Source organism: Megascapheus bottae, chromosome 2, assembly GCF_031878675.1.
Source record: "Megascapheus bottae isolate mThoBot1 chromosome 2, mThoBot2.hap1, whole genome shotgun sequence".
Classification (NCBI taxonomy): Eukaryota; Metazoa; Chordata; class Mammalia; order Rodentia; family Geomyidae; genus Megascapheus; species Megascapheus bottae.
The window spans coordinates 31829444-31845175 of NC_143510.1; the positions used below are offsets into that span (position 1 = coordinate 31829444).

Genomic DNA, 15732 nt, shown 5'->3' on the forward strand with positions numbered 1-15732 from the left:
CTGGGAGCATTATTTCTTTCTCTAGAGTCTGTCTCTACTTAAAGAACTGGCCAGATCCAGCTTTGTTTCCTATGTCTTCCTCTTATCAAGTCCTAGATTGTTGAAAGTGTGGTTTGGGAACCTATGGAAACTTAGAAAATACATTCTGACCTTCAAACGAATTAGTTGTTTTCTTAAAATAATATTTAGAGCCAGGCATCAGTGGCTCTGCCTCCTAGCTACTCAGGAGGCTTATATCTGAGGATCACAGTTCAAAGCCAGCCTGGGAAGGAAAGCCCGTCAGACTTATTTCCAGTTTATCATCTCAGAAAAGCTTTAAGCAGTTGTGGCTCAAGTGGTAGAGCACTGTCCTCAATCTGAAAATGCTCAGGGACAGTACCCAGGTTCTGAGTTCAAGCCCAAGACCAGAAAAAAAAATTTACTTTTTTGTCTGCGTCTAGTCCCAGTAATCTTTCTTTGGGAATATCAGAGAAGCTAGGATATTCACTCTTTAATCCATACAAAATCTAGGGTAGCTTTCCCTACTTTGTTAAGTTTGCTTTCTTCTCTGTAAGACCTCACCTCCACAATCTCAAAGGTAAAACCAGTTTTTGTCTCCTTCAAGAAAGTGCATGTTGAGTGAACAGATCTCTAAACAGGATTTGAGGTAGGGGAGGGGGCTGTCAAGGAGCCAAATGTTAAGTCATTATAGTCTTAGCAAGAGAAGGAAAGAGGGAAGGAAGGAGGGGGAAAGGAGGAAATGCCCTTGGCCATCAGGAATGGTCATCTTTACTAGGCATTGAAATAAACCTGTATCAAATCATTCTCTAGGGAGCACAGAGAGGGAACACAGTTTCCTGCTGAATGGACAATGTAGTTGATGCCTCACCATCAACAACCCCAATTCAAGGAGGAATGGCTAGTTGAGTTTCTTTTCTTGTATTAGTTAATTTAATATTTATTTTAAAATAGTAACTCTTGAGTTTTCCCAAAACAAGGCAATTATAAGTTGCCTGGTAAGTTCCTTCACAAATTTTGAAGCTGGGATATTCACCTTTGTTTCAGCACCAGTTACCCTAACTTCGTGGTCAGAGTTGCCCAGCTATATTGAGAGGCCAAAAATTAATTCCTTTAGGAACTAGGGAATTCTGGAAAATGCCCTCTTGTGTCCTGTCTTCAGCTGGAAGCTGCCTATTTGTAGGAATGAATAGACTCTTGCCAGATCAAGATTGAATGGGAAGCCATTAAATTGTTTGTGAGGCCAGAAAGAGAATTCTGATGGGAAATGAAGGAAAAAGGAGTTGGACATAATAACTCAGTTTTTGTTTGTTTGTTTTAAATAAATTTTTTTTTGTCTTTTCTCTTTTGGTACTAGGTATCTAACCCAGGACGTTGCACTTGCTAGGCAAGCACCTTGCCATTAAACTACATCCCAGCCAGATAACTCAGTTTTTAAATACTTCTCCCAGTTCCTGAAATTTTTGAGAATTTTGTAGGAATTTTGTTGTACATCAGCATCAGATTTCTAGATTGTAGTCCCTGCCCCAACAAGTCCCTCTAACCTTGGGGAAGATTTTTAACACTGTTTTGCTCAGTTACCTCAGTAGTGGACAAGATTCAGGCAGTATCTCCCTGTGCATCTGCCTTAATAAATGCAGGATTTTTCTATCTTAGGTGACATGTAGGACCAGGTAATTCTTCATTGTTGGAGACTGTTGTGTATCTTGTAGGATGATTATTAGCTTCCCTGACCCATACTGCTAGATCCATGGGTCACCACTAAAAATGTTTCTAAGCACTGTGCCTCTGCTTAAGAGCCCAAAGACTGAGCACAGTGCTGCCAAGTAGTAGCTTTTAGTGTGTTATAGGTGTATGCTAAATAAGTAGATGGCTAGGTGGATAAGTACTGATGTTACATTACCGAAAGATGGCCTGTTCCTCTTCATCATTCATACCACGAGAAAGGCCCAGTCCTTAGAGATTCCTATACTATTGCCATAAATAGATTCTTTTGAAAGAAGTACTCCTTCCCTGTCCTGAGTTGGATTGCTCTTGCACTGAAGCACCCATGAAATTTCAGGAAAGCTAGTGTACCTTAACTTTGGTCCTAAGATGCCTGCCTGTCTACCTTTCTTTTGCTTCAGTGTGTCTCAGAACAGACTGCATTGTAAACTTGAACTGCACTTACAGTGAGGTTTTATGTGTTCATGTGGCTGAGGACAGTCAGTAGTGCCTTCTGTCACATAATGGCATCTATACCATTAGGTTTCTTTTTCTCAGTTGTCACTGTTCTTCCCTGGCAGCATGCTCAAGTGGTTATTTAACTGTAGGTAGAACATTCTACTTACTTAAAGATGATGGGGCCGGGAGTTTGGCCTACTGGTTAAAGTGCTTGCCTAGCATGCATGAAGACACGGGTTCGATTCCTCGGTACCACATACATAGAAAAAAGCCAGAAGTGGTGCTGAGGCTCAAGTGGTAGAGTTCTAGCCTTGAGAAAGTCCAAGGACAGTGCTCAGGCCCTGAGCTCAAGCCCAGGACTGGCAAAAAAAAGAAAGATGAGTTAACAGTGTAAACTAATGACCTGATATTGATGATAAATGTCTCAACTGTATACCATGGGGTTCTATCTTAAATGCTGGAAATAATACACTGGCAAGAAAGAAAAAAGTAGTAGTGTGGTTAATCTTTCCAGTCATTTGGTACATTTGGTTTTGAGATGTGCTTGAAGTAGGATATTTATGAGTCTACTAAAATGTAAGCTTAATGGAGCTTATTTTACTCCTTGCCCTATATTCATGCTGAATGAGTACTTAGAACAGAGAAAGTACCACAGTGTTTTGGAATATTGGCTTCTTTTTTGTTTTTTAGTCACAGTTCCTACAAATTTCTTGTAAGTATAAGCATCTTGTTGCTCTGGGATTCTGGAATTTAATCACATGAGACTACTTTATGTTTTATTCAGAAAGGCCCCTAAAATGTAATTCAAGTTCTTACCTGGTATAAATAGCCATCTGTTTTAAACATCTATGACACAACCTGATATGTGGGATGTAGCTGGTCAGGTTTGGTCTGACATGTTTTCAGGGATTATTTCGAGTGAATCCTTTCTTTAAATGTCATTAGACATATGAATAGCTAATGTCCTCAAGTTTGATGACATGTATACTTATACTGGTCAAGAGATTGTTGTGTTTACTTTTGTAGTGTTAGAAATATATCCCCTGACATAGTCCCAATGATGAGATTTAATTAGAAATTTTATAATTGGAGATGGGACTGTGAATCTCAGTAATCTGCTATTTGATTTTTCATGTCTAGCTTTGTATAGAAAGGTAAAGGACTATCTCTGATAGCTTTTAGGTAAATATTGGTTGACATTAATCTTGGATTATAGTGTGTGATGAATATCTCCCTGGAATACAGCTTGATATTTTTCTTCATCCATGATTTTACATAGCCCAGATTTGACTGATCAGTCAATTTTCTAGATTAAAGTTGAATATTCATAATATAATAAATAGAAAAACGATTGCTTTCTAATTACCTTAATCTGATTTTTAAGTGTTCTACGATTCAACCCGTTCAAAGAAAAATGACAACCCTGATGATAAAAAAATCTCAAAACAGAAGAAAAAAAATTTTCTGCCTAGTCTAGTGTCAGTTATTTTTTGCTCTTGCTTAGACTCACTGCCAAAAGATGAAGGTACAAATTAATTAGCCAGTGGTTTGCAGAGATAGGACCATGTTATTACTGATAAGCATAGACATAGATAAAGCAGTTTCTTGGCTGTTTATCTGAAACATGGGAGAACAGGAATATGATAACTAGAATAAAAGGTTAGCCTGGGAAAGAATGTTTCCTGTTTACATGCATTAACATGTAAATTTTTTTTCTGTTATGTTTTAACTGATTTCTGTTAGGCTAGAGGGGGAAAGAGAGTATGAATTGGCATGTTATCTTTTTTAAAAAATATATGTCTGATTTGCATCTCATTTGAACATATTTGGGTCCCTACTAAAATTGTCAAATACAATTTTTACTTACCATAATTTAGGGTAATTGAGATTTATTTGACCAGTGGTAAATTTTTAGTGGTATTGTATATATAGTAATACTTAAATAGCTGAAAGCAGACAAGTATCTCTAAGAAAAGAGCTTTGTAAAATGAGAAACTGGTTCCATTCTGTGAGGACTGAATTCTTGCATTTATTATGCACACTTCTTAGAGGTGAAACATAGCCGAACCCTAACTCAGTCCTTAGGAAGGAATGAATCCCTGTGACCAAAACATTCTGGCATGCTGGCTAGGAATCCCAAGATCTGGAGTCAAATAGGGTAACCTTTAATATGAGAGTAGTCTTTGTGACTTGTGTGATCTTACTTTACCTGTCAGTGCCTGTTTCCTCATTTTTACACCAGGATTAAGAATGCCCCTAGCACAGGGATGTTGTGAGGATTACATAATATAAATAATGTAAAGTATTCAAGCTGTCTGGTCCATTAAAGTGTGCTTAGTAAATGAGACAGTTAATGCTGTCATTATACTTTAAGCATTTGCCTGACTTTTTCCTTTAGAAATAAGTACTGAAAGGAAATTAGGAGCGAAAGAGGTGTTTAACATACCTATTTCAGTCTGAACTATGGCTGCTCAGGATGTTATCAACAACTGTCTCTATTTGCATATGGCTGTGGTAAGTGATCTTCGAGTTCCTTGCTCAGATGTGTTGACTGTTTTCTCCTGGATAAAGTGAAACTACACAGTATGAAGAAGTAAAACTGAGATAAGAAAATGCTTTCACCTTTCTTGTCAAAGTATTGCTCTTTAGGTCTTCCAGGTTTTTGAAACAGAAATCAGCAAATGAACTAAAAACTGCAGCTAAAAACTACTACTTGTATTTGGAATATTTCCCAGTGGTGATAACCTGCACCTAATCTGTTTAAACAGAAAAGAATTATTACTTCGTAGTATTATTAGAAATTAGGAGGAACGACTTCCCAGTAGCTTAGTTCCCCTGTCCCTTCTGCAGTTTGTCTTACAAATTTCTCCTCGCCTGGTTTCAGAACAGAGAAAGCGGCTATACAATCAACATTCATGTACCAGTAAGAACTAGTGAAAATGAGTATGGAACTTGGATCTAAAAAATATAACACAATGTACAGAAAAGTCAGCATTAAGACTAAAGTTACACTTGTATTAGGAACCTAGCTTGACCTGTCCCAAGCTGCTTCCCCAAGTGCTGTCAACTATGAAGCACTGGAGTATTTGTGGAGTGAATGGAAGAGCTAAGAGATCCAGAGGATTTGAGTTGCTTTCAGAATCATCCATGAGAACATTAAGGTTGGCCTGAGGGAACGCAACAGTTCTAAACTTGGGAAGATTTCTCTTTATTATAACTTCTCTATAAAGTTGCCTTTGGGGAGAACTAATTCACTTCTGCTAAGCAGTGAGTAGTTTTAGACAGTTTTGCATAGTTCTAATTCTAGAGATTGTATTTCTGATTCCTACTTTACTTGGAGTTACTGATATTTAGTATACATGTATTGCTTTTTAAATCCTGATTTATTTGCATTGAGAAGACAGAATTTTGAGTTAAAACCATTTTCTCAAAATTCAGGAGATTCTTCGAGATTCTTCCTTGGTATCTTCTTTGATCTCTCTGTGAGATCAAGTATACATTCGTTATTCTCAGGCCTGGCATTCTTCCAGGAATTTTTCTCAGAACTGGTGCCACCCATCCATCCTGTTCTACAGGAAAGGAAACATGGTGTCATCCCCCCCTTACCAGCCTTATATCCAGGCCATTACCAAGTCATGTCGACAGTTCCTCCTATGTTACTTCAGTACCAGCCCCAAGTCTAAATGACCCATGATTCTTCTGCCGCCAGTTGCTTCTGCTGTGCTCCCTACTTCCACTCAGAACCTTGTATCTCTCCTTTCTACACTTAATTATCAGTTATGTTGGAAATAATCTGATGGCGCTAACCTTAATTAAAATGCTTGTAATAAAAACACCAACAGCAGAGAATAAGGACCTCCAAAAATATGCCCTTCTGGAAAAGCATTGAAAACACTGGAAAGAATTATTAAAATCATCATTTTGAAAATTTTGTAGTTAGCCAAAGGCTTGCAAGATCTGAAGAGTGTTTGAGGAAAAAGTCACATTTCTTAAGTTCAGAGAACTGTATAGAATTCTAACTCAGTCTTTCAGCCATCCTTCTTCAATGCCACAGCAACTATGAAATCCCGTCTCACACAATGATAGCTGTTTGAAACAACAGTGGTAGCTAGTAAAGGGGATAGAATGGGTTTGGAACCCATCCAAAGTCCTATCCACACAGAATTGAGACTTCAGTGGAAAAGCCAAGTGAGAGCACAATGCCCTGAGTTCAAGTCCCAGTACTAGCACAAACAACAACAAAAGTCCCACTTCCCAGCTGATCCGTAAAGCCAATTATCTTGATATTAAAACCAAGCAGATACCATAGGAACTGAAGAACACAGATCCATATCCCTTCTGAATATCAACACAAGAAATCTTCAGCACAATACTAGTAAACCAAATCTAGCACCACATAAAAGAGATTAACTGGCACCATTGTCTCACATCTAAAGTCCTAACTACTAAACAAGCTAACATCTAGAGGATCATAATTCAAAGCCAGCCTATGTAGAAAAGTTCACTGGACTCATTTACCAGACTAACCAGCAAAGAAATGAGCTGGAGGTATGGCTTAAGTGTTAGAAGACCAACCAGAAAAGCAAGCAACTGGAATAAGAAGTGAGTTCAGTTATAAGTACCAGCAAAATTAAGAAGTAAAACATAACCTAGTAGCATTTATCCCAAAAATGCAATGCTGGTTTAGTATACCCTTGACAGATGACTGATTGGGAAAAATCTGGATCACTCAATCTGATAATTTCTCTAATACTCATAATATTAAGTTTTAAGATTTAAGTGCTGGACATTGCATATGCTAGACAGGTGGCCTACACTGAGTTACTTCCCAGTCCCACTGGTCTTATTTTTTTATGCTCTTCAGTCATGTACCTATGACCAAAGAGTCTGGCTAAAATACAGGGTTCATGTATAACCTGTAATGTGTTGTAGCTACAATGGAGTAGCCTGCCTTCAGATCTCAATCCTCTACTCACTGTTTAGTGACTTAAGGCAAGAAACTTCCTTGTGCCCCTCTGAGTTTTTCCTGAAATGAAAGTACTATACTCTAGATGTCAAATTAGTTAATTAACATTGTACATGGAACGCAACAACACTTGTTAATTTTAAACTTTTTGTTCTTTTGCTCATGAGGATTTTTTTCTCTTAGTTGTTACTTGTATTCACTAATAAACAGCTGATACCTAGAAAGTGCCCAGCTAAACAATAGCTATTCTTGTATATAACTGAATATGTGAATACTATGTGAATGAATGGTAAGTGCAATGAATAGTTCATATAATACTTTCATGAAACACAGTAAGTACTTAATACATGGTGTTGGAAGAGGTTATAGGGAACTCCAGAGGAAGAGATTGAAAGCAATGACCAGTGCATCCCATTGACAGTAAAAAAATAGAAATAAGTGTATAATGGGTACATATGCACTTTGTCAGATACATTTAAAATTATACATTCATGTATACTAATACCTTGATCCTTAAACCGCTACTGTTATCTCCATTTTACAGATGAAAATATTGAGCCACATTAAGTTGCCCAAGGTTACATACCTACCAATTGATAGGGTTGGAATTTGAACTCGGCCAGTCTGATTCCAGAGGTCTTTCTCAAATTCTTTTGAAAGCCTTCTGTATATCTAGTTCTGTTCTGTGTCCTCCTGGAACTTACACAGGGAAGGAGATAGCCTAAACACAAATAACTAATGAATGATGGGAGCGAATTGTCTGAAGAGATAGGGGCTTGCCCTAAATTGAATTATCAGGAAAGTTTTTCCAGTGAAATATAAGCTGAGAATCCAGAGCCAGCCAGATGAAGCATTCCACAGAAGGCAACAGTTAACAAAGGCTATAGGTAAGGTTGATGTAACTGTCAAGTAGATGAGAATAATGAAGTATAGAAGAGAGTATTAAGTCTTAAGTTACAAATGTTACCAATGGGGCCTTCTAAGTGCTGTTTTTTTTTTTTTTCCTGACTACACTGAATAACCCCTAGGGGAGTTACTTGGGTCAAGTGATATGTATGATTTCAAAACTTCATGAAATAGTACAGAGCACAACCATTTTTAGACAAAAGTGATGATAGAAAGGTGACTTTTTTTTCCAAATAAGATACTTTTATTTTTTAAGATCATTGTCAAATACAAATGCATTCCTAACCAACCCTGTGTACTTGAACTAGATTACTATTTCCAAAGAGTAGTTATGTCTTTAAAGATGAAATTTTTGTATGTCTTAGCTCTGTGGCATTATTATAAGCATTACCTGTGCTTTCTACATTTCAACTCCATTCTCCCTCCCCACTTCAATTCCTTAGATACTCTCCTTTCTACCACTTCTAATCTTTTGCATATTCCCTTGCTTAGGATATTTTACCCTGTCTTTTTGCTCATATTTGTGTCCCACAGTACTTTACTGTAAATATCAACTCATGTTTTTTGTTGTTTGATTACTACATCTTTTTTTTTGCCAGTCCTGGGACTTGAACTCAGAGCCTGAACACTGTCCTTGGGCTTTTTCAAGCCTAGAGCTCTACTACTTGAGCCACAGCACCACTTCTAGTTTTTTTCTATGTATGTGGTACCAAGGAATCGAACCCAGGTCTTCATACATGCTAGGCAACACTCTACAACTAGGCCAAAGAAAGGTGATTTTTAAAAGGCTCTTACTTCCAAAATACTTTTTGTGAGGCAGGCACTGTGCTAGAGTATTTTATTCTATCAGTCTTTCCAAAGACTGAGATGAAGGCCCTATGACATCATCCACTTACACCTGAGAATATTGAGATATATACTGGTAAGTGACAGAGCTAATTCTGAGAGGCTGTGCTTTTACGTTCCCTTCTGTTGCAGTAACAGACTAAATTCATTCTGCAATGTTGATTTTCCATTTATTTACAGTGACTAGGATGAGAAAGAAGATTTCAGAACCTTCTTTGGCTTCTTTCTTCTTCCTCATCCCTACATCTACAGCCTCCTGGCCACTTTGCAGGGTCCACCATTGCATGCCTTTCTCTGTATCTTTGTTGTGTGGACTTATCTTGTGTCCCTTGAACTTTTTCATGCACCAGTCCCTGCCATCTTCTAACTGAAGTTGATCCATACTCACATCTGAGTTGCCTTCTATAGCAGATGGCTTGCAGCTCTTGGAGCCCCCACTGGCCTCCTCCCTTGAGCTGTCTCCAGGGCAGAAGTGTATGGTTAGCATTGTGGCAGCAGGTCACTTGGGACTGGCTCACATTGTAAAATGGTCAATTGCTATGTGTTATATATTAATGTTCTGAGAGGTTAGTTAGGAAAAGACCTAGAGCCCTTGAAAGAATCATGTGTAGTGTGTGTGATTTTGGCTTTTTGTTTCTTCAACAGTAGATTTTTTATTTCATGTTCAGCCTCAGTGCTCTTCATGGATTACTTTTATTTCATTCTCACAGTGATACTATGAAATCTAAATTATTTTAATTATTTTCTGCACAAGGAAATTTTGATCCAAAAAGGTTAAATCATTTTTCTTTGAAATGGAGTCTTGGTTTGTTTCCCAAGTGATGCTCAAACTTGTGATCCTCCTCCTGTAGGAAGATTTGCCCAAGTAGGTTGGATGTCATTTGTGGCTAAGTTAAATATTTATGCATACTCAGTTGATAAAAGAAAGAGTGAATCGAAGTAGTCTTGGCTACAAAACCACTTTTACTAGCAAAAAGAATTCCCAGTGTATAGATTTGAAAGCCATACCTAAGTTAGAAGGGCATAATTGTGTCCTAATATTCTGGTTACTGTCCAGTCACATAATCATATTTGCTTGCTGTGAGCCAAGGAAAGTACCACTAAGCACTGTCATAGAGAACAGGACAAATGTGAAATGGAGTCTCCTGGAAGCAGAGTTAAGACTCATACAGTTCATGCAGTGATGGATGTTACAAGTGTGGGTTGATATTGAGAGTGTGTCAGAGCTAGTCAGTGTTTTCGACCTGTATAATGGGGTTTAGTCTAGCCAAGTCTTTGGGAAAGATGGAATGAAGTAAAGCAACAAGTCAGGTATGATGTTCAAGGAGAGAGTTCAGGCAAAGGAAACAGCACATACCATGGTACCATGATGAGAGTTTGCTGTAGGAAAATACCAAGGCCAGAGAAGTCGGATACAGAGAGGCTAGAGCAGGCTGTTTAAGGCCTGTGAGCCAGATAAGGATTTTAATTTTTATCAACAGAGCACGAAGAAGGTAGAGAAAAGTTCAAATGCCAGTTCATCTCAAAAACACAGCAAGATTTTAATTCTCAGGTTTGAGACAGTGAGAAGTTAAGTTCTCTGTCAAATGGGACTGGAGTTTTCATTTATGAATTTGTACTTGTAAATCACAGATTGATGCACTAGTGACTGTGATGGAAGTTTGAATTATGTAAATAGTAATAGCAGAGAACTAGGTCTAAGAATTGGTAAGGTCTAGCTTAGCTAACTTAGCCACTTGGCTTTAAAGTGCCAGTGGTGGAGAGTGACTAACAGAGAGAAGTAGGAAGTGGCCTTTTGAAGAGGTGACAGCTGAACTGAGACTTGGTATGTTAGAATGCACCAGGCATCTGATGTAGGGGAAGGGTGGAACCCAGTTGGGGAAGAGCTTTCTGCATTTGCAGGGCATAAGGTGATCAGCAAGCCTAAAGCAGAGTGAACCAAGGAGGGAGAATCAAGTGGAATTTCATGCTGGGTTCTGTTCTAAAGGTTGAAATTTTATTTGTAAATGTAACTGGAGAGGCCACCTGACTTGGTGGAGAATTTTTGAAGAATTTCTCTGCTTAGTGAAGGAATGGAAACTCTTAGGAGATATCACCCATGGTCCATTGGAAGAGTGCTGGTGGGGGGCCCTGCAGCAGTGGATGTGGCTTGAAGAGACATAGACAAGCTTTTAAACAGAGCTGACTGGACCTGCAGATGGCCTGGATGTGCTAGATGGAGGGGTTAGATGACACTTGGGTTTTTAATTTCAGCCATTGATGGATGATGAATAAAATCATTTACTAAAAACGGGAAAGGTTACTGGGAACAAGGAGTAGGGAAACGTCAACAGTGAAGTTCTAGTGGACATATTTGTTCCATTTGAGATATTTATAACATATCTAGGTGGTGATGTCTAATAGGCTCTTGGACATGTGAGTAGGCGGAGCTTGAGAGTAGTCAGCTTGGGCTGAAGACAGAAATATAGATGTGATTGACATGTAGGAAGGTAGAGGTAAGTGAGGGAAAGGAAACTTCAGAATACTGCCAGTGTTAAATGCTCTTTCTACACTATTCAAGTTCAGTTGTTAAAGTGTTCAAAATGGAAAATCAACATTAAAATTAAATGCCTTCAGTGCTGTTGGAGGTCTGGTTTCTATGGGACTGAAGTCTTACACGTGTTTGCTTATGTGTCCATGTACTTAAACCAATGTCTTCCCAATGTGCTGGGGACCCCAAAATATATGACGGCCTAGATGTAGGTGCTGGACCACTCGTTCATTAGAATATAGAGGACCCAGATCCAGAGAAAAATAGAGGGCTTATACAACAAAAATACACATTCTTTTAAATTAGCTCAAAATTCATGAACTTGAGTATAGTGATTTCGGTTACATATTTATTAATGTATTTTGTAAACTTGTAAATTTCATAAGGACTTCATTTTTATTAGCTCAATACTTTTTCCTGTTCTAAATCAAACTTATTTGTGTATTTGGGGTGGGCTGATCACAAATTTATGTTTAAAAAATGTTCAGAAACATATACTGCCTCTGACACAGATTATTTCTTTCTGTTGCTACAACATTCCACACTGTTTCTGTTGCTAAGGCCTCTGGAATGTTCTGGTACAGAAAAAGGATATAGAACTTCTGAAGAGGACATTTTATTTAAATTATTTTGTGTCTTCTAGCTTACTCCAAATATGGATGTCTGAAAATAAAGAATTTAGAAAGCTAAAGTTAGTTGCTTTTTAGATTTTTATTATAACAAATGTTTCAAGGAGTGGCATGAACTAGATAGAAGTATGCCCTATTTTATGTGTGTGTTGCACATATGTACAGCCTTTTAAGAATATGCAGTATGTTAGTGAGAGATTAGGGACTGCAAACTTGAATTCTGAATATGCTGCTTTCTTGGTGAGTGACAGTAGATAAGTTGATTTCACTGTAAGTAAAATGAGTGTGAGCTGGGAGCGTGGCCTACTGGTACAGTGCTCATCTAGCATGCATGAAGCACTGGGTCGATTCCTCGGTACCACATATACAGAAAAAACTGGAAGTGGCTCTGTGGCTCAAGTGGCAGAGCAACTAGCCTTGAGTAAAAAATGCCCAAGGACAGTGCCTAAATGCTGAATTCAAGCCCCAGGACTGGCACCAAAAAAATGAGTATGATATTGTATGTTTATTGTTAGAAATAACCAGAAAGAGACCAAGAAAGGCAAATACATATGGTAAATGTACGACATATGTATGTATGGAAAATAATAGTGAATCGCATTAATTTATACAATTAACATGAGTTAATAGTAATACTAAATCTATTTCTGAAAACAAAAGAAATGGGATAGCTATATGAAAAGTGCTTAGCACAAGACCTGGGACATAGTAGTCTTAATGAATGCTAATTATTGTTATTCTTCTCATTACTTTCATTTATCAAGGATTGCTGTTTTTACATAAGTATAGATTTCTGGTCCCTTAAGAATAACCCCTTACTAATCATAACTTTCACAGAAGGATAAAAGGAACTAGTACAAAACAGAACTCTTTCTATATAAATGTCATTGTGTCAAACTCAAATACTTATTGCTTGAAAGAATTTTTATTGGTTTTGTTTTGGTTTTATTAGTGGTGGAGGTCCTCATGCATGCTAGTCAAATGTTATGCTAAGCTACATTTCACCTTCTTGTTTTTAAAGAGGGAATAGCTTCTACAGATAAGTATCAAACAATATATTTTAAATATAATTATCATTGACTACTGTAAAGAAATAACCATCACAGAGATTAAAACTAAATTAACTGTTTAACACATTTAATTAATAAAACTAATTGGCTTGGTTTCTTTAATGAAACTTAATTTAATATTTATAGACATTTGATACTTCTTAGCTGTAAGTTATAAAAATGGTCACTTTTATAATATGAATTTTCATAGTTAATAGTCCTACCAGACATTTAGTACCACGATGTAGTGGAATTTAGGCTAAATTAGTTTTAAGTTTTATTTTTTAGTAGGAAATGCAATTTCAAGAAACAGTCCTGGGAGCCAGCAGTGTGGTCCTGGTGATTGAGTGCTTGCCTTGTATACACTAAACCCTGGCTTTGATTCCTTGGTACTACATACACAGAAAAAGCCAGAAGTGGTGTTGTAGCTCAAGTGGGAGGGCACTTGCCTTGAGAAAGCCCAAGGACAATGCCCAGGCCCTGAGTTCAAGCTCCAGATTTGGGGGGAGGGGGAGACACAAAGAAAGAAAAGAAAAACAATCACGGAAAATGGCTAACATACATTATTATATGGAATATAACCTTTCCCTTTCTCCCATATGGACTAATTTAACTCAGTGTAGACATGCTTTCAAGGAAAATTGCATTTTCTTTGGCTTTTACTTATTTCTGTTAAATAAATCTGTGTTTAGCCTCTGATATTCTAATTTACTAATGTGAATTCTGGATGATTGTCTAGAAACCATTCCTCTGATTTATAAGAGGATACCAAATTTAAGTCAGAATTCAATCTCAACTTTTGACCATAGACTGGGTCAGGCAAGTACTCTACCACTGAGCAATGTGGCCAGCATTTTCCACCTTTTAAACACAGAATTTAGTTTACTAAAATACTTTCTGCATTAATGTGTGATGCTCAAGCCTGTAATCCTATATACTTGGAGATTGAGAGAATTCCAATGCCAACCTGGGCAACGAAGAGTTACCAAAAGGCTTCATCTCTACCTATGGCTGGCATGATGGTGCTTGCCTTTGATCGCAGTTATGGGGGAGGACAATGGCTCAGTGACATATGGAGGAAGCTAAGTAGAAGGAACAAAGTCCAGACTGCTCCGATATAAAATGAGACTCTTCCTTGAAAAGAACCAAGACAAAAAGAGGCTGGGGCTGGGAATAGGGTTTAAGGATAGAGTGCTTGTCTAGCATGCATGAAGCCCTAGGTTTGGTTCCTTAGTGCCACATAAACAGAAAAAGCTGGAAGTAGTGCTGTGGCTCAAGGGGTAGAGCACTAGCCTTGAGCACAGAGACTCAGAAACAGAGCCCAAGAATGAGCCCCCCCACCCCCCCCCCCAAAAAAAAAGAGGCTAGAAGAAGCCTCTGTCCTGAGTCCCTAAATTCAGTACCTAGTACTGAGAGGGGAAAATTGTACTATCTATCTATTGCAGATACTCTCAGTAATACAAATTGTATAAAGACCTGTTTGAAATCACTCATTTTGAAATATTTAGATTGTTATTGTTAAATTTTTATGGTTGGGACTTTAAACATATTTGCAAAGTATAAAGTTACTTTGAATGTTCATTCATATACAGATAGTAGTTTGTCTTCACTTTCACATTTTAAATTAATTTGTTTATTCTAAAACCAAAATAATCTTGTCTCTTGGCCTAGTCTGGAGACTAGATTGTTGTTAGTATGTGAAATGTTGTTTGTAGTGAAGTCATTGTGCCTGGTGTCTTCCTATGTTAGCAGAAAGACTAGAGGTTGGTTGTTGTGGCCTAAAATTTAATGATAATGATACTTTTTCTTCGTATTTCATGCTGCCAAAAACAGCACTTTTACCCTCTAGTAATATATCTGCTCCCTTTCTTAAATGAGTAGTAGAACTCACAGAGCTGATGACTGAAATATAACGCGTAATTAAATAACTAGAACCATTAGCTGGTATAGTTTTGTGAATTATCTAATACTGCCCATGCTTGCAGATTGTTCCTAGCAATTTTTGGTAGATTTTATCTAATATTGTTCTGTTGGATGAATATATTCATTGTTTGCATTCTAATAGATTTATTTATTACACCTTGTAACATTTTTGGCATATTTTATTTTAGACCTGTAAAGTTGAAAGCCTGGTTCGATTTCTTCTTGATGGTAGTATGTACAGTTACTTTTAAACTAGAGAACCATTTGTCTTGTGCATTCAGTGATAAGGAAGTTCCTTTGGAAAGTATTAATCTTCCAAATTACTTCACAGCAGTCATATCCAGCTGAGTGAGTGATACTCTGTTTCTTTGTTACAGACATGCCGATATTTGGTCTTTGTCCAGCCCATGATGATTTCTACTTGGTGGTGTGTAACGACTGTAATCAGGTTGTCAAACCACAAGCATTTCAGTCACATTATGGTAAGTAATTGTTTAAAAAGTCATTATTAAAATGTAAAAGAGAAGCCAGGCTCTGGTGGCTCACGCCTGTAATCCTAGCTACTCAGAATGCTGAGATCTGAGGATCATGGTTCAGCCCAGGCATGAAAGTCTGTGAGACTCTTATCTAAAGTTAACTACCAAAAAATAGGAAGTGACACTGTGGCCCAAGGGGTAGGGCAGTAGCCTTGAGCTGAAGAGCTCAAGGACAGCACTCAGCAGA

The 15732-nt window shown here is 37.7% G+C and overlaps 1 protein-coding gene across 7 annotated transcripts in view; it reads left to right on the forward strand.

The window, feature by feature from the left end:
- Window positions 1–15732, forward strand: part of Atxn7 (ataxin 7) — a 125517-nt gene that overhangs the window by 61506 nt on the left and 48279 nt on the right. For 6 of the 7 annotated variants that reach the window (XM_090323447.1, XM_090323454.1, XM_090323419.1 and 3 more), the window contains one exon: window positions 15387–15491. In XM_090323447.1, the coding sequence (XP_090179573.1) occupies window positions 15387–15491 (105 nt within the window). Of the gene's footprint in view, window positions 1–12249; window positions 12278–15386; window positions 15492–15732 lie in introns of those variants that run through there. The other variant, XM_090323471.1, reaches the window with a different exon arrangement.